This window comes from Atractosteus spatula, chromosome 12, assembly GCF_055471065.1.
Source record: "Atractosteus spatula isolate fAtrSpa1 chromosome 12, fAtrSpa1.hap1, whole genome shotgun sequence".
NCBI classification, from domain to species: domain Eukaryota; kingdom Metazoa; phylum Chordata; class Actinopteri; order Semionotiformes; family Lepisosteidae; genus Atractosteus; species Atractosteus spatula.
The window spans coordinates 22,735,910-22,762,387 of record NC_142717.1 but is presented as its reverse complement, the minus strand read 5'-3'; the positions used below and the strand labels follow the sequence as shown (position 1 = coordinate 22,762,387).

The 26,478-nt window shown below is 37.4% G+C and overlaps 1 protein-coding gene across 3 annotated transcripts in view; it reads right to left on the bottom strand.

Annotated features, from left to right (window-relative positions):
* The window catches only part of epb41l4b (erythrocyte membrane protein band 4.1 like 4B), a 154,621-nt gene that overhangs the window by 71,447 nt on the left and 56,696 nt on the right, over positions 1–26,478 (bottom strand). For all 3 annotated transcript variants that reach the window (XM_088929223.1, XM_088929224.1, XM_088929225.1), the window contains 11 exons: positions 22,518–22,560; positions 19,340–19,418; positions 17,801–17,845; positions 15,948–16,000; positions 13,632–13,752; positions 8,465–8,552; positions 5,611–5,699; positions 3,911–3,980; positions 3,105–3,274; positions 1,441–1,550; positions 951–981 (listed from right to left, as the gene is read on the bottom strand). In XM_088929223.1, the coding sequence (XP_088785349.1) occupies positions 951–981; positions 1,441–1,550; positions 3,105–3,274; positions 3,911–3,980; positions 5,611–5,699; positions 8,465–8,552; positions 13,632–13,752; positions 15,948–16,000; positions 17,801–17,845; positions 19,340–19,418; positions 22,518–22,560 (899 nt within the window). The remainder of the gene's footprint in view (positions 1–950; positions 982–1,440; positions 1,551–3,104; positions 3,275–3,910; positions 3,981–5,610; positions 5,700–8,464; positions 8,553–13,631; positions 13,753–15,947; positions 16,001–17,800; positions 17,846–19,339; positions 19,419–22,517; positions 22,561–26,478) is intronic.

Sequence of the window (26,478 nt, the reverse complement as noted above, 5' to 3'; positions counted from 1 at the left end):
CTTTTTATATCTGTTTAGCAGAATGTAGCACCCACTAATTTAGATAAGAATACTACTCTGAATGCAGTGTATCATCACGCCTGGAAACACTGACTACCCTGCATTAGAAAAGAATATGTCTCACTGAGTAAATGACTTATCAGTGGCAGAACAACGTGTTAAAAGTGCCCATTAATCCAGCTCATCAATAATCGTAACGCCCGACACGAGTGTAACTTTCCACAACTATTAATCTCCTTAATGTTGCATTGATTTGGAGATGCTGTAATTTGGAAGGACTGGGGCCTAAAGAAAAGCAAGCGATGAATAGGGAAAAAAAATAAAAAATGTGGAATGCTCTAGAAATTCAATGTGGATTCTTAAAGAACAACTTGCAAATATGCAGAACAAATAGCATATGTAAGGGGAAAGGAACTAGCTAAAGGCTATGGCTCTGGAACTTATGTAATTGTACTCATCACAATGACCTATAATAAATTAATAACTGGTTAGGTGCAATCGTTTTAATAAGGATGAGATACAGAAGTATGATTAAGAAAAGACTGTGAAACCTTAATAATAGGGATTACAGAAACTGCACTATGTAGTGGTCAAGATGTGTTTACACAGTAAATCTCTGATAATATTCATTTTAGGTTTACTTTAGCAATGCACTGTGCTTATCTAAAACAATCTGAACAAAAGGAATAAATCTGACAGTTGCACTGGACATCCTAAATTACCAGAAATGAACAACAAATGCACATATATGCTTTCATCACAGCTCTATTATTTTAACATTCAGTACATTTCCTTGCTTCCTTGTTTGATTTAGTAGTGTTTTATGTAATTACATGTTTAACATAAAGACACTCTGGGCAAAATGTAACCTTTTCCATTTGTTTTCCCCATTTTAATGGTCTAAAACAAATTATGTTTTCTGCAGCAAAGCATTTCTGTGTACATCTTACCTTAGGTGTACAGTTTTCACAGGGTTGAGTCCTGAAAAAGAAGGATGGGTTTTTAACCAATCTGATTCAAAATCACACTTTCTGACACAAAGGAGGGAATATGTTAAAAAAAGCAAAAAGTCCTGTTAACGAAATAAAAGTATTAGAGATTTGACATCTGTGAGGTGAAAGAAATATGACTTCATATCTTCTGAGATTCCAGTAAGTGTAACTCAATTTTTGTACTCCTTTAACATTTATGTCAATTTTAAGTTATAAGGGTTTGCAGCCTTGAACTGCAATGATCATATTCCAGCTAATCACTGTGCTGCTCAGTGTCTTAGCTTCGTACATCAGAAGAAGAGAATGGCCTTACACTCCATTATGATTCTACAAACGCCATCACTGTCTATAATACCCTTCAACAGCACCCAGGGCAGCACCAGGTCAACACCTTATATCTGACAGTGGTCATTAATACAAAAAAGGGAGGCGTTTACATTCAAAGTACCTTTCACCATGGACTGCCTTCTTGAGGGATAACGTTTGCTAGGCCTTCTCTCGAAGGTACTTCTGCGTCTCAGTCTGCCGCCGTGAGTTGCCTGGTACTCTGTTCTTCCACTGTAACATGCAACACATGTACCCAGTAAATATTACTGTTACAGTCTAACAGGACCAGTCAGGTTAAACCAACCTTCCACTTCACACTCAGCACAGAGAGCAAACCCACATGACAGGGTGAATTAAGCTGTTGCTATCAGGGCTGAATAAAAGAAAAGCACTTCGCCACACACACACCTAAAAGCATACGAAAAATAAGCCATGCTGTGTGAGCTGATGCATGATGTTTTTGGATAACAAAAAGTTGGACCAAATGACATGCTTTTGTGGAAGAGAACAGATTCTTAAAAAAAACTAGAGGACAATGACCATTATCTGCAAAAAGTCTACGGTTTTAACAGTGAATAAATTATTTTATTATACTTGAACTGATAGCTTGCCTTTTTAACAAATCACACCATACGATATTGGTATTTATTGTAATGTTTTGCAGTGGGCAAAACAAACTTTTTGCAAAGCAAAGTTGTCTATCATGATTTCAGCATCATATGCAAGTGCTTTTGTTGATTTTAATTTGAGGATACAATTTTCATACAATTTCCAAAATGTCCTAACATTTGAGCATGACCTGGTTCTTTCTGTTAATAAACGCCACACATCAAAAAGACAAACAGGAAGCTCCTGAATGGCAGAGCCAGTAAAGGCAAACACGTGGCATGCAGCCAGAACTGTGCAGTCAAGCCATCGCTGGCATCATGGACTATGCCATGTTCTGCCCTTGACTTAATTTCCCCAAGTTGTGGCACACGATTTGTTGAGCAGCACAAGGGCTATTTCACACCCTTGTCCACTGATCTCTATCAAGAGACTCTCAGACTCTTTTTATTTATTCATCAGTCAACTTTGTCATCTTGGAACAAAGGCCATTATAGTTTAATAATTTGGGTTTGTGGATACAAGTTTAAATATAGTTAATTCAATTAATGTACTGGCTGTATGTATTTGTCAAACCCTTTTATGGATCCACAGTGTTGTCCTTGTACATTTGTTCCACCATTTTCGTTACAGAGCCTGATTCACCTCTAGTTTACATGGAGACTTAACTCTCTATCAATAGGAGCCAGGGGTGGAGCTTAGCGTATTTAACCTGGCTCTTATGGTGTAGCAAGCAATCTTGATCTTTGTACTGTAACCCTCTGTGTGTTCTTAGCTAGAGTAAGTGGCAGCCTATTTTTGACAACTTCTAGTACGGTTTTCTTGGGTTCCTAGGAGACGTTAAAGTTGATTATTTTTGTATAACATTTTCTATATTTCACAAAAGCAGTCTGGTAAACAAACCCTTTTTCTGCTATCCTGTTGTTAGCCTATAGTCCATTTTTATTATTTCTGAGACGTATCGCTCTTCCAATCAAAGCAAACTCTTCCCTTTACAAACTGGCAGGAAGCTCGAACAAAAAAGTACATGTGGTCCTCACACTCCCTCCTTGGTACAAGGGTCATGGTATTATTCAGCTGATCAAGAATTAGTCATTTCCAAATCTGGACAAAAGAATGAAAACTAATGGGAGATTCCAATATGGCACAGAAAAAACTACCCAACTGCATGCCCCTCACCTGAACCTGAACCGGGAGCCCAGACGGACAAAGTCATTTCTGCCACTCTTGTCATGTGTTGGCTGCCGCAGCCTGAAGAAGGCGTGATGCTCCACTGCACACTTCCACAAGTGCTTGCAGGCCTTGGCGCTGTCCAGCCGAAACACAAAAGTGTGCTCCTGTTCCCGACCCTGATACAAAGAGACAATACTGAAACCAGCTAAATGTTTAGCTCAGAGAGTGAAACCAACCCCATCAAATACACTTACAGTACACACTAGTGTGAATCTCAGTGTGCCACTAGGTAAATCTATCTTGCTCATTGTTACTTTACATTTATCATCTACTGTGATAACCACAGACAATTTGACTTTACTCTGATTTCCTACAAGCAAATGGTTTAAGGGAGAAATCTTAAATGCAGGTTTGCTTTCAACATACTGCGTCTACCCTACAGTAGTATGCATCCTCAACAGCTAACTGCAATTCCTCAGATTCAATACACATCTGCACTATACACTTTTTGTATGGTCCACCATATTTATTTCCTCACTACTGCATATTTATTGTTCCTGTTGTTATTATTATGTTTGTAATGTACTGTCTACAATGTGTGGTGTTGTCTGCTGTACTGTGTATGTCCCGAGAGATCAGCGGGAATAAGAATTCCAATGTACATGTACCAATGGCAATACACACCTCTACTCATAGAAACCACTTTGCATTGTTCTAAGACATCATCATGTTTCAACCTTTTGCATACCACATTTCTGAAAAATGGACACCAGACAACTTACAATTACTTCTAATCATGAAACATCTCTCACCTTATCATCATCTTCTACAACAACTAGAGTTAGTTTGCTTTTCTTGAAATCCATCCTGGTGATTTTCGGCCTAAAACCATAAAACATGGAATAAAAAGTAGTTATTGTCTGAAGTTACCAGACACCATCACATTTCAATAATTATGTGATTCCTTCTCTAGATCGATTGATATTTTTAAAAGATGAATTAAATATGAACTCCGTTTATGGATCTGAACTGTGTCTAAGTGGAAAGAAGCACCCTTCAAGTTGAGATACGTTTTGCTCTAAAAGTTCATTATACTGAAGGTGGCACAGTTGGGCGGTGGTTAGCATTGCTGCCACATCTCTGGGGCCCTGGGTTGAATTATTGGAGTGCTATCTGTGAGAAGTTTGTATGTTCTCCCTATGGGTTTCCTCCCAGTGATCCAGTTTCCTCCCACAATCCAGAGACATACTGGTAGGTTAACTGGTTTCTGGGACAACTGGCCCTGGTGTGAGTGGTTTGTGTCTGAGTGTACTCTGTGATTGACTGGCGTCCCATCCAGGGTGTACCCTGCCTTGTGCCCATTGCTTGCCAGGATGGGTTCTGGCTCCCCTGCAGTTTTATAATGGATGGACGTAAGTTCATTATACTATCTGTTTTTGGGTAAACCCTAAAATATATTTTTTATGAAGATATTTACAATTCAAAATATAAAAAGTGATACTATCTTCTAGGTGCATACATCATGCTTTTGTATTTTATATCATCTATATGAAATTGCCCTGACCTTAATCATCATAAAAACTTTCAGAACCTCAGAAATTAGAGAAGGACATTCAGTTCATGTGGTTCTGTTTCTCTATAAGCACACAGACAGTGCAGACTAAGAATAACCCAGGGAATATTAATAAATAACCCATCCAAGTATTAATCCCTTTCATATCCACCCTCTTAGAAAAGGATAATTTAGAAAAGCCATTAGTATGACTTTGGGAGATGGGAGGAAATACACACAAACACAGGAAGAACATGCAAACTCCATACCGACACCCCTGACTGGAATCGCTCCTTTCATTGTGAGTATACGGTTAAGGTCAGACCTAAGTGTACATAATTACATAGGTCAAAGGTGTGTATAGTTTTTTTTTCTAGATGAAAAATGACAAGTAGTAACTAGGCAGCTCCAGACTATTTATCAGAAGAAAATAAATATGGAAACATATTGTACACAACAATAGTTAAATTAAGGGAAGCAACAGACTGGTGCAGCAGAAATGTTGGACCTAAGCACCCCCGAAAGATTAATTAACAACGTACACTTCCTGGGGTGATGTGCTAAGTGTCTACAAATGCAGAACCCAGCCTAATGACTGTAAAGACAGCCCTGCAAAACCTACTGTCAACAAGCATTCAGTGATCTGTGACTGCTTATCTCTCTCCTATTGAGATCAAACAGCATTATTTTCTTTGCCTCCAGACCTGGCCAATGGCAAGTAAAAACCAAAACAAACAGAAACATGCGTCATACATATGCATAGGGAGCAACGCAAAGGTTTTCAGGATCTTTGCACAAGTACGATGGTGTGCGTTACACACAGGGCTCTAGTAATTCAGAGCAATGTGCCTTTGTTCACTGCAAGACTCCTACCAGTTGCAACATCTAAAATTAGATTATTTTATTTTTTATCGCCACTCCCACTACTGCTGTATAACAATGGACAAAAATAACAGTTACCAGAAGAACAGGCCTATCTTGTTGGACCCTTCGAAAACAAGGATTCCAGTTGGAGTCAGTCCCAGTGCATATTCACAGCCGTCTCTGCCCTGGGAAAAGTCACAGACATCTGGAGGTCATGGTAGCAGCTGCTTTGGCAAGCACTGTGCAATATTCAACAGTCATCATTCAGGGCTGTGCATCAAGTCTGTTTATAGTGCTGTGACCCTCCCTGCTGTACATTTGCCTAAATCAGGTGTACAAATACCAAGTGGAGCCATTGTAAATATGCTTCCCAGCAAAATGTACACATATATATGTTTTCAACATATTAAATACACAATGTCAATAAATAAATGGGTAAATAAGTATGTACTGTATACAACTGAGAGCAATTTAAAGTATCAAGACACCCTCCATGAAGCTTAATATACGGCACAGGCTATTGAGTAGTCTTCAGTCAGATACATTTGCTAAGAACTTTTAGGTTCACTTCAAGCTTTGTCTAACGGTTTAGTTGTGTCCATGTGGAAATCAGAAGCTGTTGCCGTTAAGTCCTGCAACTCTGAAAAGTCTAATGGATAATACATGAAATCTGACCTAACATGGATATCTATCAGTAAAACTAACACAAAAACACTTTACATGTGCGCAATATTTCTATTAATGTGAAGTTACAATAAATGAAGAAGACACCCATTTTATGAAGTCATTATACTATATATCCATTAAAGATAGTCTCGCTAAGCTTTCCTAAGCTGTATAGCATCGGAGAATGCTGATCTAAGGAGGTATGTTAGTAATCATCTGGGCAGGACTTCCAGAGAGGAGAGGACTGCTGCCTGTAAGATTTTCTGCTGAAATCAGAAGTGCAAAGAGTTTCTAATGATAATGATAATCACAACCATTACTGTATATACTGTAGCACCTTTAACTGTACATCATCTCAATTTGAGAAAGGTCAACATTAGTGCTAGGCAGTGTACTGTGGAGCTGGAAATGGAATTGTTTCAATTAGCCTTTGAAGCACCAGACAGAAACATCTTGCTGTGATTTCTCTATATAATACCTAAAATTTCTACAAGACCACAGATAATACATTAGAGAACTCTATCAAATTACAGACCTTTGTGAACATTTAGATGATTTAATGTTTAATGATAGCTATAATGTTCTGAATATCTATCTTGTAGAAGTAGGTGATAGCAGTCTGCTCATCACTTTTATACAAACACACAGGCACAGACAAATGGAATTTTGTCCACCAGTGCAAAGCATCTAACACGTGGACCACAAAAAACAGGGACATGCTGTTATCACCATGGCAATATGAAGAGAAAACATCAACAACATACCCTGACTTCACTTGTAATTTGATGGAAAAAGACAATGCAAAACACTGATCAAAGGAGACATTTTCAAAACCATTCACCAGTCCACTCCACTTTTCTCTGGCCTGTCAGAGTTGATATTTAAAAAAAAAAACCTTGACATATCTAATTTAGCCGAGCTGCACTGTAAGTTAATTCAATTTTTTAATTCAGATCGCTGGTTTGAACGAATAAGCTAATTAAAGTTGTGCTTTAAGATCCACAGAGCAGACATCTGCTCATCACCGGCCAAAGCTCATATGTTAACAATTCTGAAAAAATAAATACTCCAGCTCTGAATGGTACTCAGTCTAGAAAAGTCTGAATAGATATGATGAAGCTAATTATGCTAGAGGTGATGCAGCTCTTACAACACAAACACAGCAACCCCTGTAAATTTACCAAACAGGAAAAAAGAATCAAGATTGTAATGTACCTCCTACCAATGTTCAACCTTACATATTTTAAGTGCACTGTATGAGGATTCAAAAATTGTGTTCTCTAGCTTACCTCAGTTATTTCACCTAGCCATTTGTTAGCCAGTATCAAACTTTAAAAACAAAAGTGACTGATAAAAAACAGCTGAATAATATTTATTGAAGTTAACATATTTGTGAATGACAACATTTCAAAGGAGGATGTCACCTTGTGTAATCTATGTATATATAACACAATCATATCGTTGTTCAAGTGTCAAAACAATTTTTGTGTTTAAAGATGAAACAATCAAGCAATTCATACTCAATAAAAGGTTACAGAATCACAAATACATGATCAACAGGAATGAATGAGCAAACCGGTTTATTGAAGTTATGAATTTTGACACTGCAAACAATAAAACAGCAGTATGATCAGAATCAGGAACTGCAAAGCATCTATCTGTTATCATATTTGTGGTGTCTGGTTAGTACGAGGATTTTGCAGGTGTCAAAAAACAATTCAGAGGGAAGCAAAAGGAAAAAAATTCCTCATACTGTAGTTCACCAACCTGAAAGATATGCGGAACGTTTTTTGTTGTTAGTGTAAATACAGTAAGATCAGAGCTTTAAAAGATCTGACTTACTGTATGCGCACCATCCAATGATCCAAATTTACAGGGAGACGTGAATTATACAGCCTACTATTCGGTTTATTTAAGCAATTTGTCCGGAAAAAAATCAATTTCACTGAGGATCTCCATTACATGTCATGTCCAAGCTGGGATCAGGACAGTTCCAGCAAATGCACAACAAAACAGAAACTAAGAATAACAACTAGAGTACTTTAGTGTATGAAACCATAGCAGGCCAATTCTGATGTTTTTCTTCTTTCCCGCTATCGTAAATTGGTTAAATGTTCTAACTGCAAACTCTCTTAAAAAAAATTACTGTCCACTAAACAAACAATTGACTTTTAAATAGTACTAAAACTAAAAGTTCACCCCAGATTCTACATTACATTCATGGGAAGCAGACTGCATGAACACGCTCTAATTGAAAAGGGGAAAATTATTTTATCATACATACCTTTACAAAGTGCATATCTACTCCATACATTTCCAACCATTTACATTTATTAAGAAAAGACAGTTCTGCTTGAGCTGGACTCTTCCCCCTGTAAATGAAAACAATGACAATCAAAAAAGAGGGGAAATTTCCTCAGGAATGTCTGTTCACAGGCCTGTGACAGCTGGGGCACATACTTTGCCAAAACCTGTTGCTGTCCTCCACACTTGACAAATTCAGACACAATATTGCAGGGAGCTTGAGGTAGGTTTCAAATGAAAACACAAAGTTCATAATAATATGATTGTGTTCTATGAACACTGTTGAAGAATCCCATAGCACTCACAATTCAATACACAACAGAACCAAAAACAAAGCGAAAGAAAAAAGTACAGCAAATCAAGAGCAAGAATAAATGATCCATTATGCATGGCTAAGCAAAAAAAGACAGGACTTTAAGACCGTAATCTGGATAATCTGAAGTCTATCCATTCAGTGCCTCACACATACAGAAATACCTTCAAGTCTATTCTAAAGTTTACTTGGGGCCAGTGCAAGTTACAGAGGACTGGAGTACACGTTACAGGCACAGGCTGCTAAATTCAGTTCAGAAATTACAAAACATGATATCACCCTCTTAGGTTTTAGTCAGTTGAAACTTGGAAATATATCTATATGTACAGTATATACTGTATGTAGTGTATATATATATAAAACACAACTGAAAAAATATGACACAGGTGATCACTGTGAAAAGTCTCATCCTATACCATACATCGTTTCGCACTTGTGTCGTTAATGAAAGGAGGAACTAAAAGTAAACATTTTCCACACTTACATCATTTTTCAAGGCACTACAAGATAGCAATATACAGTAAGTGGCTCATGGACTGCTATGTTCCGGAAAATAAAAAATATTGTGAAGAGCAAAATCAAACCTCAAAAACTGTTCTTCTGGTAAGCAATGCTGTTACATTTGACTTAGATTATGAATTGTTATACCCCAGCATTAAAGTTGAAGTCTTGCCAATACAAACTACGTCACTGATACAACCAGTGAATTAAGGTTTGAATGCTAACTTTAAATACATGAAAAGTGCGTAGAAAAAAAATCTGCCCTGAAGAAGCGAATGACCCCAATTTGAAAGGTGCTGGTGATGCTATTTATACTTATTCGTTTTCATCGGTAATAGGTACATTACATGTATATACCCTTCCTGAACTGTACGTTGATAAGTATCTAAATCTAATTACATTATTCCTTAAGGATATTAACTCCCCTTTTTTAGTCATTTCACTATAAAAGATATTATTTAGTAACATAACTTGTACTTATAAGGGAATCCTCAATTTACTGGTAGCTACAAGTGAAACAGATACAAGTCAAAAGAGTAAAGTTTACACTCTTATGGTCCCAAACTTTACATGTTTACATTATTCTTATATATTACCCTACAGTACATAAGTTGTTTTGCTATATGTAGCAACTTTCTGGTTTCTGATCCTGACGTATCCTAATCCTAATTGCCTGTTATATGTTTATTATCGTATTTTATACTTAAAATGGCAAATGGCATAATATGATGAGTATTGTGGCCCAGCACTGTCACACATTAAGTTCAACACAGCAGTATGTTTCCACACAAAGTGCAGATTATAGGTAGGTTTAAGTCATGTCCTGCACTAAATACAATACTTAAAGGTCCTGTTTAATGAAAAAAAGGTCTCCTTAGTTCAAATACATGGGCGAACAATTGTTGGGACATCAAATACATAAGTATTTGGATCAAATTCAATTCAGTGAAATGTCTGTCAAATATGGATATTCTGCATACCACAAATTCATATTTTCAGTGCAATACACTTTTTATCATCTTAATTATAATACAATACAAATAATATTACATTTAAAAACATCTCTGGTGCCTAGTCTGTTTTATATTTTCCTTTTGATCTGACAAGGTGGGTATGACCTGTAGTAGATCTATTGTGCTCATTTTTGTGTCTGAGGCTGGCCTGCTTGATCAGACACACACTTACCAGAATATATCGCAATGAACCACTAGTGGAATTTATTACAGTACAAGGGAATCCCCTTTGATTGCGCCAACCATCCATCTGGGTTTATCCTGGGATAATCCTTAGAGATAATCTGAGTGAGTGAAATGAGATGTGTGTCCAGAGGGGTCTTTTAAACTTTGTTATAAAAACAGTACCACACTACATGTGTCACAGTATGACAATCCGTTGTATGAGTCAATGCAATAATGATACATCGTACTGATTTTTCATGAGGCATTGTATGAAAATATGGCCAACATACTGGAGATATTAAGTATTTCTGAATGTTATACCATCTTTCTAACCTTTGTTAATCAGTGTAACGTACACTGGTAACAGCTGTTAAACATACTAACCAACTAAAAGATTCCCCTAATGTACAGTACCTGTTTTTGAAGAAGTTCATTCAGGACTTTATCTACCATGCACATTTAAGAAATTGTTACATTGTTTATTTCAACACCTTGCTTTTATCGATGTCAACAGTGTTTTTTTTAAAAAAGGGTAACCATTTTTTATTTCCAAGAGACATTTAATAAAAAAAGATTCAGGGGAGAGTGTTCACTCCCCTTGATATGACGATGTATATCTTATTTTCTATGTATTCCTCTCTCTCACTGGGAAAAATATCTTAGATCTCTAAGATAAACATTATGAGTGCCAGAGGCCACAGTGTTTTTACCCTCTGTTCAGTGTGCTTTTGTACCACAGCAGCAAAAAAAAACCCTAATTAACTGTACTAATAGTATAAATGGAAAAAATAGTTTTGAACATTGAATATGGAAAAGTTATAGATATTTTAAAAGAAATTTAGGGCAACTTATTGCTGGAATTAGAATAGGACTGGAATACAGTTTGAAGACATTGTATGAATTTTCTGAGTACACAAGAGTTTCCCTTTTAATGCTTTCTTGCTGCTTGTCTCATCTTCATATTGGGCAGAAAACGTAGGGAAGCCTAAAACTTTTAGAAACATTAGTTCCAGCTCTTTGCCATTTCATCCGGAGATAAAGTATTTTGTGACAGTCAGCTAATTATTGTATGCAGCAAAAAAAATACAGTAGAATGTCACAGTAGTCATGATTGAACCTAGGTTGAGGCAACCTGTGTCAATAAAGTGAAAATAAAAAAATTCAGATAGGAATCCAAGCACTTTTTTAGAAACTCACTGAAAATAGGACAACACTGCTTATTTTGCCCAATTTTGGTGTAATTCAGTTTGGTTCAGTTGTAGTGTAGGGTAATGTTTCAGTGTAAAATCAAAGCAATACTAAAGAATTAATATTCACAACTGTTTGGGAGATATCATATATGGAATAAAGTACACTAACAGTGCCCATGCATGAAAACTAGCCTCATTCAGAAATTTAAAGTGTCAGCTACACCCTAAAAGAAGATGATTAATGATACATCACCATATTAAAAAATAAACAGATTCTGATTCACTGAGATGCCGGGATCAAGAAAACTCTTTCAGCTTGAAGAAATGTCTGGGTTTCATGAAACTGGCAATTCTCGCCAAGCTTCTGATAATCTCCCAGACCTCTCCCTCCTACCAGTATCCTCTGAGCTCTACTTACAGTACATGTGCAGAACTGTATCTTTCAAAAGCTGCCTAGAAAAAGAAAGTTGTTGGTTGAAAGGTTTTTTTTCTTTTAAGACTCTAAGCATTGTACCAATTAACATGCACCTACAGTGTTATTCATATTCAGTGCTTTCATTAATATCTTTAAGATAATACGGTATACTTAATTGAATAAAGCAAATTACATCTTATTTCAGCAAATTGCACTAGAACTCCACACCCCTAAGTGGAACTGTACCACACTGTTAGTGCAGAAAAACATCTGATGCTCCTGAGATCTGCCGTGGAGCTTATCAATATCATTCCTTTTGCCAAAAAAGCAGTGACCAGCAAGAAGTGACAGACCGAGAGCCCTTATTTGTTTCCCTACTGACCGTGTTCCTCGTGAGCTTGTGTGGTGGAAAATATTCAATTTTATTACAATCTGTCGCCTATCATTCTCAATGAGATCTGTCTTTCTACCCTCAGCAGATGAAAACCCAACACTATTCTTGTGGGAAGCTAGCATTTCCAGCTACACTTCTAGGTGCAAATAAATACTGTACAACACTGCCTACATTCTGGCAGAAGAACTAAAAGTGCACTCATAGCCATAAATACACATACAAAAAGACCAAGGCAGAGACCGAATATAGCAGATGTCAGTTTGCAGTCAGCAGCCTTCAGTAACTTTATGTAGTGTGTCAGAGGGGTCAACAGCAAAAATTTGCTTCTGTTAGATGTGTTTGCACGAGCGAATCTAAGGTGGGAGGCATAATGATTCAGAAAATACAGAACTACACCACTTCTCTCAGCACAAAAGAAATTGAAGTTTTCAAGTAGTAAAGCTACATATTGTCAATGTACAAAACAGTCAAGGATCTTTGATCATGATCTGGACTAAATAATCAAGAGAGGGGACTCATTTCTATCCCTGTACAGAATCTTTGGGAATGGAGTGTGCAGTCTAGACCTGTTGGTTCTGCTGACAGTTCTCGATCATTAAAAATCCTTAAAGAAATCCACACCAAGTAACTTTTGGGATGAATTTACTATTTCACTGCAAAGCACAGTATGAAATTAATCAGTTTGGGAGGAGAATTAGAAAAAAATATTACACAAACAGCTCATTAAAAAAACAAGACTAAATAGTTTAATCACATTGTGTTTATCTATTATTATGACTTAGATGAAGATCAGATCAAGCTTTTGGAAGAATTAATGCTAGAAGACAGATGATTCCAAAGGGTTCACAAAATTTTTCTCACAACTGCATGTACTGTTTGTAACTTTTTTCCTAAGTCCCTGCATGTGTAAAATATCTGCCTGGATGCAAAACAAATGTCTGCGACATCAAAGTACTATCGTATCGTATTGTAATACATTGTAATTCATGGGACCTTTTTTTTGTAGTCTTCCTGGAACTGCTCCATTACAGCAAATGCAGTAAAGTGAAGAGAAAAGGAAAGAAGTAGTCACAGATTTAGCCAGATGATACAAGAGTTGAAAACTCCTTTATAGCTCATGCAGCTGTAGTAGACCAGAGAACAGTCCACACTGTACCTGCACTCTGCCCACTTCTGGAAGATGTCCACCTCCATTGCCTCGGTCTGTTTGGGTGTGAACCTGAACTCTGACACCAGCTCAGGGGAGTGCTCTGAGGGGTCACAATCACCTAGCTCCGCTGGCGGGAAAAGAAGCAACAAGGGAGAGAGAGGGAGAGGGAGAAAATTGATGTCCTATCATTTCATTCTTCATTCCTTTTGCTCCCTTTTCAGAACCACATAAGGAATGACATTATCACAGCTTCACAGCAGTTGAAAGAAGAAAATGTATCAAGAATGTTTCAGGATCTGCTTTCTTTCTGGGGAAAGAAAGTGCTTTCTGAGGAAAAAGATCTGTCTAACCACTTTGTCCTTGTATGTTTGTGCCTGAGCCCAGTGTTTATGTTAGCATTCCAATATTGTTGGATAATTTTATTCTGCATTGTATTATTTAATAGCTGAATACTTTCTGGCATTCCTCTTTGAGTGCGTCTGGGCTGTAGGGGAAAAAAGATGTACTGCAAGAATTTTTAAGAATCCTTAAGATTAACACTTGGAATTGAAGAAGAAATGTCAGCAAGAGAGTCTTGCTGCAATGTTAATCACAAGGTCATAATCATCAATGCTGACAATGGTAGTCTTTACTTTAACAGAATGTGCCAGCCTCATAGAAACAGACACAGTGTTGTAGCAGACATATGGGAGATCATAAAGAATACATTAAGCATTAAGACATGACCTCTGTGAATGGCCTCTACATTGAAACGAAGAAGAAATGAAAATATATAATCACATCTATCATTGGTTAATGTATTATGTCTTTGCCAGGAAACAGCAAGCAGGTTGGCTAGTTGAACATTCAGTCTTTCCAGAAAGGTAGGGCAATAAAGCAGGAAAAGAACTGAGGTATCTATAACATTCTTCTTAGTCAAATCCAGAGGAAAGATAATTCCTGTTGGGAGGGAGCTGCTTGTGTGATTAGAGCAGAGAGACAAGAAAATGAAAACAGTGAAAGCAGGTTGCTATCCATTGGTCTATTGGCTGACACACATGGTTTCAAAAACATGAAGGCTTTAAAGAGACTGAAAAAGAACTACTTATGTGCAACCACTTAATTTGGGTCTGTGTTAAAATTTATACCAGTCTCAACAGAGAAAGGTACAGAAATTCAAGTTTATTTCTATTTTATATAGAAATAAGAGTAATAAAGAAAGGGAGAAATGAATGTTTCACATTTGTTAGGACAACCAGTATAAGATTCAATGAGAATAAAACCAGCTGACATGGATGTCTGAACACAATCTTTATTGACCTTCCACATTAGATCTTCAGTTCTGTAGACAGCCTTACATCTTCAGTCTTCATTAGCAACTGGTATTAAAAAGTCAAGGAATAAGGGAGAGGGAGAAAAGTTTTTGGGGGTTTAAGTGTTTCTAAAAGGAGAAAAAAATACAAAAACACAGTCCAGAAAGGAATTCCCTGAGGCAAAAAAACGTGTATTTTGGGAGACCCCTGTCATGAAATCACTGGACTGAAACCCATCTGAGAAGAGGTGCCAGTCTGGCAAGGGACCAAAGTGCCAAACTGCCACCCAGGCACCCTAAGAAAAAAAAACATTACTGAGAACATTCACCATGGCAACACTTCCTGAGCTGGTGCCCAGCAAAACCAGGCAGGAGTCACTCAGATTGAACTCTCCGCTGGAAGAGGAGTGGTTGCAATTAGTCAATGACATCAGAGATCAGCCATCTGCCTTCAGCACCCTTCTATTACAGATCAACTACAGTTGATTCAATTAGAAATTAAAGGTTCAAAGAGTTATGAGAAACGCTGACAGAAAATAAAGAAAGGACACTGAACTAAAAAAAACTTTGTGTTCAACAGTGCTTTGGGAAGGTTATCAGATTGTTCAGAGTTCAGATTTAAAAAATGTTAGAATAGGATGACACAAATATTACCAAGAATGTCCTAAATTGCAAAGACACAAGCATGTACACGAAACTTCCATCACATTTAATTGATTATTTTAGTCAGGCACACTAGCTCATGGCACAGGAAAACAAATGCTATACTGCTTTCGACACATGGTGTACACATTTCCCATTATTATTCCACAGAATCCTGAGGTATATTCTGATATTCACCAGCAGCATTCAAGCAATCAGGCATTTTATAAGCATTGACTTTTTATTGATCTAAATATTTTAGTTTTTCACATGTGCAGTAGGTCTTCCCAGCATTTTGAAAAAGCAACATACTACAGAACTAGCACAGCTACAGTACAAAAACATACAGCCAGTTCCAACAAGATTACATGAAATGCAGATTAACTTACATTGTAGACAGAAGGCCGCCAGCTCTACAGCAACATCATAAGGACACTTTAATCTATTAAACGTATGGAAAGAAAAAGTGATGAAATTAAAATGTCTGGGTTATTTATATCTGACACGACTTAAATGTTCTTCAAAATGTGCTTGTGGAGTCCATTCTTAAACCTTAAAATATTTTGTTTTCTTTACCTTAATCTGGATTTATCAAAAATTCTAGATTTTACCTCAAGGTACGTCATGAGCACAAAAAACATTCTGGGCAAAACCTGCAGTAGAGTCAGAAAAAATAACTTTTTTCCCATCATTTCAACCATCCTTATTCAACACCATTACAAAATAATTTTGTTAACATGGGAATTTTATTTTCCACGTGTAACAGGTGAAAATGACTGAGCAAACATTCCTGTCTCCAGCATAACATCGGAAAAACGGTATGATTAGTACATACTCTTAGATTACTGTCAGTCCACACGGTTCTAAACGAATGTTCTGCATTTGTGTTAAGCCATTTTCTGTAAAAGCTCCTGCTAAAATCCCTTTCCATGCTAATTACTTCAGCCAATAGAACATAAAATTTCCTAAAGCTTACTGCAAGGAACCATGACAGGAAAACAAATCACACTTTCACACAGAAGCTATTCGGCCTTGACATTGTTTCAGAAGTATATTTCCCTGCAATAATTATTGGAATACCAAATAGCAGTCTAACCAGTAAGAGCAACAGACATTAAATACACGCATAGTATGCATAATATATTAAACAGGAATACAAGAAAACTAGAGGCTATAACTCATTTTAATAAAGTATAACTTTTGGAGCCAAATACTTATTCCTTTGGAGGGATTTTTAAATTTTCCTTGCCCACATTATTTGATTATGGCAATGGAGACATACTGTATTTCAAATTATATGACTCAGATGACTATTTATTAGAGTACAGCACCTGAATGATAATGTTATATAGCTTCTTTCATGACTCATTGGGTGTTAAACAATAAAACAAAGCAGAAACAGACCTGCATACATATGAATACAATAATGTATGCCCTAATGCAGAAAAGTGAGATTTAAGGCAGGATATGAAACTTATTTCCAAGATCTAACAAGGGTTGGAAAATCCCAGTCACCCAGTGTTCAAAACCTTCTCCTTGGAACTGAAATTCCCATGTAAGCGTACAGGGAGCTAATAGTTCACAAGTTTAGTCAGGAACTAAACTGTTCAGGTCCTTAATGCCAAGCAGGCCTCCTGACACTCGTCCATACTTCTTTACTGGATGAGCCACTCAGGAGGGCCCTGGAGGAGAGCTTAGTCCTTTATGGTCATAAGTTCGAGCACAGATCATGTCACTATCCACCTGCGATTGGGATTCCCCAAGTAGCAGCACACAACTGGGTATAAATTACTAGTAACCCTAACAAGAGCTATGTTTGTACTATGCATTGATCTGACCCCATATTAAAATTATTCATACAGCTTTTCCGCTACTAAGCGAGCTTGTAACTACCGCTTTTCTAGAGTCTTCGCCACAAATTGGTAAATTAGTGACCGATAATTTTTGAGCACACTGTAGTCTACTTTTCTAACATAGTGAATGATCTTGGCCGGTTACAGCAGGGAATAATCCATATCTTAATTATTCATTCACTGATGTTATGTGTGACAACGACACATAACGAGACATAGTTGTAGAAGGAAAGGTTTCTTAAATGGAACTTAAATTGTCTTGTTGAAAATCAAACGAGCACACACACAATTTCTTGCTCAGGAATGGAGTCTCTGCAAAACTGCCACAATCCTTTCTCTTTTTAGTTTCCCTTTTAACTTTTGTGCAGCAGTTCATGTAAAATACTTACCTGCCAGAAAGAATGTCTTGTCTGAGTTGCAGTACAAAGAGGTACCTAAAAAGGAATATCACAGGCCATTAAACAGTGTGGATAAGAGCACCTGATAATGTGGAAAAATGAAAAAGACAACAGCATTGATTTAACAAGGGAGGTGCACCTCCTACATAAGCCAACAATCTTATAATGACAGTGCCAGCAATTAGAGTATCAGTGCAGCAGTTTTAAACAGATTATATCCTTATTGCATATTTACTTTACTAAAGCTGCTATGTACTATATTGTTTGCCTGCAGCTTTGCATTCAATTTCTCATTCCATATAGTAATGAAAGACTTTTCATAAAGTCAAACTGAAATCACGTCAAGCTTATTTAAGTATTAGCCACAAACACACACATTGTACCTAAAGTCAACAGAACCTGAGGTATTATCAGCTCACTGACCATGTCACTGTATGCATCAGCATTCACATGAAAAAAAAAAGCTTTCACCCTCCGGCCAAAATGTGCCTCAGATACAGTACCTGTGTCATATTGCTTTTATTTAAGGATTTGACAGCATTACTGCCAGCAGCCAACCAGGGCTAAATTTACTGTCCGTTTAATATTCTCGCCTTCACTGCAGTATATAAACCATGTGACTCTGTGGGAAGCTCTGTTCTCAGAATGACACCCCCGGTGTGAAAACATGAGAGAATCCTTCCATCAATGCTTTTGGGGGACTTCTACGACACAAAGCTGGTAGGCAGGGGGACTGAAACATTGAGATGTATGCAATGAATGGGTATACATATTATCCCATTCACAGACCTACAGGAGAGAAAATTGTCAGTGCGACTCTTATCTCCCACCCCATCCTGGAAGAGTGTTTCTTCTAACGCCTAAACAAAATAGCTGTAAATGGAGATAGAACTGAATCCATTCCCCATAAGGTGAAAGGCTTATAAAGCGAGTTACTCTACCTTAAAATACCACCGGCTTCTCCTGTGTACACCTGTTTTAACTTAACGTCAAATGTAAGAGCTAGTTTAAAAGGGAAAATGCCCATTAGAACAGTATACCCTGTAATAAAAGTTAATGATTGTACACAGGCGTTACAGGATGTGAGTTCTAGAAATGTGGCATACTCATTCTTTAACACATGACCACTGCTAAAATGTCAGACAATGCAGTCTAGGTATTTGTGAACAAAAATATGAAAAGGCATTCTATGTTGAAGAATTCAAAACATTTGAAGATAAATTAATACAGAAATGATAATTTGTCTGTATTAACAACATAACAGTCAAATGCTCCTTTATGTTTTTGTTGTCAACAAAATTGCTGATTTCAGGATACTTTTTAACAAACACCAAACTTGGGGTTATCCCAATCCAAATTGTTTGGTTACATTTGATGTTAATATACCATTTTTATTAACAGCTAGTTATTCAAGACTAAATTAAAAAAAAATAATTTTGAAATATTTTGTATTTTAAACAGCATTCAAAATGCATTAGAAAACCTGAAGCACTCATCTACTCATCTAAGAACCTGGGCATTGCTGCTGACCTTGTGAACTCCTCATGCAGGTTGTTGGGCTCTGAGGAGTAGAACTTTATCCTGAAGTGCAACGTGTATGGAGGACCAACTGAAAGAAAAAAATAAAATAAATTGAGCTAATCTGAATTCTGTCACCTTTTAAACTGTAGATGCAAAAGGAAAAAAAAATTGGGACATTTAACTGTTAATTCTGCAATATTGATGCAAAACAGCTTTTGGACCCTTATAAGAAGCAGAAATTTACATTTTACAATTAAAAAATGTCTCTTTGGCCTAGAATCTTGTGGCTTATGAGACTCTTATGTAAAATCTCTCATGTAACTTGGCTCAACTTAGCATTGGGAGATAAATGTGTTACAGCAACATAACCCCTTAAAAATCCCAACAGCACCAAATTCTCCTACAGCAGGAGGCTGATCTTTGGGAGCAGCAGAATTCCCTGCTGCTGAAGAAAGCCGTGTGGCTTTTGGCTGAGACTAGTCCTGATGACAGAGATACCACTGACAACTGGTGATCTGTACAAGTCACACTCACTCTAAATGTTAATATGAACATTAATATTAATATTATATATTAATAAATATTAGTTAATCAGTTTTTATTTCATTTAACAGTCTGTAGTCACAGTCCCCTTGATAAATTCTTAAAATCAGTGTTGTGTCCATTTGAAATGTTTTTTTGTAAATGCCATACACAACTTTAATACTGAACTATTAATATCTTCTTAAATGTTAAACTAAAAAATATGAGTCTGTAATTTCATCCCCTAATATCATACCGAGTCAGTCAACCTCAGTTCTGCTCCCACATTACCTCTATCATCAGTATACCGCAGCATCCAGGGGTTCATGGGAATAGTGACTAACTACTACAGAAGTCAGAAATTCATACGATAGGAAGAAAGAAACACGATTTCATGCAGTCATGGTCCCTCTTTAAATTCCATCCATCACATCAGTAAATCCATGGGCAGTTAAAGAAGTCACCAAAAATAAGCATGAAACAAAAAGTGCAAGACCAGTGCCCATTTACTGAAGTGTATTTAATGCAACAGATTTGTTTACAATGACAAAGGCAACACTGACAAATGGAAAAATAAATCCAACTATATTTTTCCAGGGAATCTAAGGTTTTTACATTTAACTGTGTTAAACAAACCCAGCTGTGTTAACAAACAGATAAAATTACACAGACTAGACAAAGGCTGCTACAGGAAAAATACCCTAAGATCTGCCCTCTGCTCTGCTCTCGGCTCCTCTTGATAACGATCCATTTAAACCAGAGGTGAGTCAGGGTCTGTTACCCAACACAGCAAAAATGCAGGACAGACAAAGGACGATCGAAACGTAGGGCTACAGAAACAGGTAATACAAAAATATATATATTAAAAAAACAACATCTAACACACAAAAAGAGAATAACAATACTAATAATAATAAATAAAAATGAGTATGTTAGACACATGTCCTTTCTATTAAATGTGATCTGGGATAAAGGTGAACAGGTCAGTGAATAACAAACAGGAAAGATCTCAGAAAATGTCATATGACAAAGGTAGACAACAGCCCTTCATCACTGGGGCGACATGAAAGGTCAGTAAAGCTGCAGTGACAGAGAGCTGTTTTCACTACAGAAGACGTAAAAGGTCATAAAGAAAGAAGAAATTATTTTAATGCAGTCATGGTGCCTCTTAAAATTCCATCCATCCATTTTCTTACCGCTTTATCCAATACAGGGTCATGGGAGAGCCAGAGCCTATCCCAACAAGCCCCTCTTTAAATTGTTAAAATCTTTCAAACCTTCACACAGCATTAATGGACCAAACATTTTTTTAATCTTTGCAACATGAGAAGAAAAGTCTGGAATGTAGATGATTCCAGCAGTTCAACTCAAAGAATGCACGCAAATGTCTCATACAACTCTCCCAAAGTCAAGTCACAGACAGTGCACCTCAACCCTCCTCAACACGCACCCAGTATTGTGGAACTGGATTACACAACAGAAACCTAGACCAAGGCTATACCAAGAATTATCAAGAGAAAATACCATTGTTTGCGTTTTGAAGTGTGAACATTTAATGAGTGCAGATCAGGAATATAACATGCCGACTACCTGCATTTTACTGCTTTCAGAATGGTGTGCTTAATTGTATTTTGTTATTCCCTTACCCAAACATCTTCACAAGTGCTAAACTGTAAACATGCCAAATGGAGACAGCAAGTTTAAATATTATTATATAAGATCACCTTATACCACATAATTGTTACAGAAAATCTGTATCCACTATGCAGGTTTCCCTGGATTCTTACTGGACTAACACTAACAATTCTGATTTCACATAGTGTCATGGTTTACTGTATCTCTCAGATTTAATTTGCTTTATTATAATTTTTGCTGCTTTTACCACCATATACAACAGTTAACCATTCAACTGTAACTATGTTTTGACTTTCTGTCCTTTCAGGAGTGGCAGAAAATAAAGCACATTCTCAATTTGAGGAACTGAGGAGATCTGGTTTCAATGGAAAACTGTTTTTCATTTTTTTTTGCACGGAATACAGCTTTTGGACATGAATGCAAAATTCAGCCATTCAAGGCAAAGTCTTTTACCTTGCCACATTTGAATTGTCAGTAATAAACAAGTTTAGGAAACCTACACACGAAAACACTCAATACAATACAGTGTGAATTATTCTTAATGCAATAAAATAACTTTTGCTGTAATTTTATTTTGACCTCTTGAAGTATGAGAAAATAGATCTTCCTGATGACTCAAGCAATGTTATAAAAGGAATAAGACCTATATTTCACTTGCTTTAGGTGCTTCAGTGATATACACCCTTATATCTCCATACATCTCCATTTGTATTTCATGTGCTCAACATTTTCAGAACTCAGCTGCTGAAAAAAACATTTATACACAGATGATATTGGGATCCTGTAGCAGTACTGACTAAACCCAGGTCAATATAGTTTTGTTCACTGGACAAATAGTGGGATCACACTGGCACGACCCAACACAGCAGAAAAATCAAATTAAAATGAACAAGGTTAACAAAAAACCCCAAAACAAGTACATTTCAGATGTTATTGCAAAAGACAATAAAGTTCTGTATAACATTTCACGGATACTTTGAAAAGGAAACATCATCCAGCACTCCACATAAAGAACAGTGATTCAACTTACTCTTTACTTGCTTCTTAATCAGCTTGGTGACGTCTAACCAGTGCTGAAAAGAAAAGGAAAGAAAGCAAAATCAAGACAGGGTAATTAACTTATATTTGGAAGCAAAAAATAAAGGCTCTGTACAACCTGCTGATGTCAAATCCTCACTTGTTGATCCAAAATTTGAGTGTGAGCACAGCCTGATTACAAAAATTGATTTCTTGGAAAACAGCAGGCACTCAGAGAAATGCACCTCTTATTACAGCAATAAGACCACTGTACTCCATATGTAATTCATGCATATCCAGTAATGTGAATGCCCCTACGAAACCTTCCTCTCTCAATACGATCAATGCTAATGGAAACAGAGATTTTTCTTCAATGGTAATTTTCCTTTTTTCAAATACCCCTGTCTGACATTTAACACTGAATGCCAGGGAGGATTTTGTATGATTAGTTAGTATTGCAACAGCATGGCCAGGAAATACAATTCAGGATTTGACTTGCAATTGCAGGAATTAGGGCTCTATTTCATAGCAATTCTGAATGTTACTGCACATTTCATCCTAGAGCTATGCGCAACATAATGAAACTTTATGCCATTAGTTCCATGGTGACTTTCGGCTGCGCGATAATTGAAAAAAAAAATAGAACCGTGCTGTATTTTTAATGATGTAAAGAGCTCCAGTTCCTCTTTACATATCAGTGTCTTTCTCTCTAGGTTGAGCAAGGAATACTTATTCATTAAATCATTAATCCCATAAAATGGATCTGCATACCACAGGAAAAGATCAGATAAAGTCAAAACAGAAAAGGAACTGTAAAGGAACAGTAAAGGAGAATACTGTAGGTCTGTTTCAAGACATGAACGTGTTATGAATTCCTACCGCGGAGTTTGCATCCCAGATGGTTTATAGAGATTTTAGTGCAAGTGACTGAAAGTTTTTTACCATAAAGTACTACTTGGATTTCAAGTGCTCACAGGCCAGCTAAGAGAAAGAATCCTTCCAGGGTACTCTGGGTCAAACTCAAGACTGTTGCTCAGTAGGATGTACCCTGAACAGCTCCAACAGAAGAATATAGGTGAGCATCCCAGATAGAATACTGACTCCACTCCAGAGGCCCACCCGCACAGCTGAGGTTTTCACCTTGTACTGCAGACTAAGATCCCATCCAGGAAAATCACTATTAGAAGTGGAGGCAAGACACACCTTCGCCAGAGAACAACACCCATCTTGGATGAACTCAACAATGCCAAGATAATGGACACAGATTTCACACAAAGAATTAAATGACTGGATAGGAATAGCAGACAGAAGTGGTCAATGACCCTGAGCAGAATAGTCTGATTGCACCATGTTGCGAAAGGACCTCATCAAGACAGCCACTAAAAGCTGTGACCTGAAGGAGTGATATCTTTCATGGGGGTCAGCTCTAGGATACAGTGGCGAAGAAGGAACTGGTCCTCTATGAAAACTCAGAATTGCATGATACAGTTCAACCTCTGATGGCAAAATGATAAACAGGGTAACAGGTTTCAGGTAGCAGGTATACAGGCACATATTCTTAACTGTAAGCATATCAAAGTACTACTCCTTGAAACAGACATCTGCCTGGAAAGTTTTGTCTTTAGGTCTGAGGGCAATCTGAATTATGATTGTTTTGCCATAAATTTAGTGTAAATTAAATCTGTGTAATCTAAACACTCAGTCAAGCCAATAAAGACATTTCATTTTGTAGTAAAATGATTATGCTACTGAAGAACCCAATGGACATAAAAATAATATAATCATTGTGTGCTGATACACAGCTTCTAGCCACCTCACGTACAACTTTCACTGCTTTGAAGACTCAAGCCATGTTTCAAATAAGCAAAGTAAAACACAAACATTTTCATATGAAGTAGAAATAGTCCTATGCGGATGCAGAAAAGTATTCATTAAAAATGCCAATTTTTTTAAAAATCCGAATTAATCCATATATTTATCTAAGCAAACAGAATTTAAGGCTGTGAGTTGCTGCTTGATTTTTTTAAAGAAAGAGATTAGATACATACGAGAGATTATTAAGTGGATAAAAAAATGACCAAATAACTGTGTGAACGTTTTGCATTTTTTTCTCAAGCTGTCAAGTTTTTATCATGTCTTTCATGGTAATGTTCTCATTATCATGCTCAGTTGTGTTTCCACCATCACTTTGATACTTAAGGATGTCACCAGAAGGTTTTACTGTTGTAGGTCATTAGTTATAATGTGGAAAAATACATAATTCTCTGTCCTTAGTTTGACTACTTTTTACAGACTGGAGGTCGTGGAAATGCAGCTGTTCTCATGACAGAGTTCACAGCTGAAGAGGAGGAAGTCAGCCCAGGGCTGTCCAAGCAGCCTATCCAATCTGACCCTCTCATGACCTCACCAAAATGGCTACCACAGAAGGAAAAGAAACATTTTGCAAAGGACTCCTTTTTCTGAACTTAAAAATAATAATAATGTCTTACACTTATATAGTGCTTTTCTGGACACCCCACCAAATGTGATTTACAGGTAATGGGGACTCCCCTCCACCACCACCAATGTGCAGCCCCACCTGGATGATCCGACAGCAGCCATAGTGGATCAGTATGCTCACCACACACCAGCTATCAGTGGGGAGGAGAACAGAGTGATGAAGCCAGTTCATAGAAAATCATTACACCTCTACTCTTTTCGAGAAACACCCTGGGATTTTTAATGATCACAGAGAATCAGGACCTTGGTTTTACATCTCATTTGAAGGACGGCGCCTTTTTATAGTACAGTGTCCCCGTCACTATACTGGGCCATTAGGACCCACACAGACCGTGGGGTGAGTGCTCCATACTGGCCCCTTTTCCAGCAGCAACCTTAGCTTTTCCCAGGAGGTCTCCCATCCAGGTACTGGCCCAGCTCACACCTGCTGAGCTTCAGTTGGCTGCCAGTTGTGAGTTGCAGGGTGATATGGCTGCTGGCTAAATCATACAATCAATATCAAAAGAAGTTTCTGAACAGTTGAAGAAATTAGTGCTAGCACTTCAATATATAGTACCAATTGTTTTCCTGAGGGGAAGCCATTTTCCTGACCTGTTTTTGAAGTGACATTTTTCAGTTTAGATTTTTGTAGCTTCCATCCTCTTTTTTCTATCCACAATTAAAGAGATGAAGTTCACTTTCCACCTTCACATTATAAACCCAAGCACAAACAAGAGTTGACTGTCAATGGATGCCCTCAGGGCAGTTCGGACCTTCTGTACACCTGCGAAACCATATTGGTTCAGGTGGGGAGCTGCGTCAGCATGTGTAGGCTGCAAAGGAACAAGTAATAGGTTTATTCCATGCTGAAAAAAGGAAGAAAGAAAACACGTTTCGGCCGTGGAGCCTTCTTCAGGTGTGAGAAAGCTCCAATTGTGAGAAAGAATTGGTACGATATACTGAAGTGTTAGCACTAATTTCTTCAACTGATCAGAAACGTCTTGATATTGATTGTATAATTTAGCCGGCAGCCCTCTAAAGCTCAGCAGGTGTGAGCCAGGCCAGTACCTGGATGGGAGACCTCCTGAGAAAAGCTAAGGTTGCTGCTGGAAAAGGGGCCAGTATGGAGCACTCACCCCACGGTCTGTGTGGGTCCTAATGGCCCAGACTAGTGACGGTCAAACCTGAAGAAGGCTCCACGGCCGAAACGTTGTGTTTTCTTTCTTCTTTTTTACAGCATGGAATAAACCTATTACTTGCTCCTTTGCAACCATATTGGTGCAGAGTCCCTGTGTCTGAACGAATCAGCTGTGGAGTCCTTATTGCACAGATTCTACAGCAGATGCTCATAATGTGGTGTGTGTAGCCTTTGAATACAGGTTTTTGCTTTTGCTTTTGTTCAGTCTTCATCTAACAGACAGCTCCCATTGAAATTCATAGACGTAGTTTGATGGCAGTCCGATCAAAGAGACAGATAAAATAGCATTTTTAAAAAA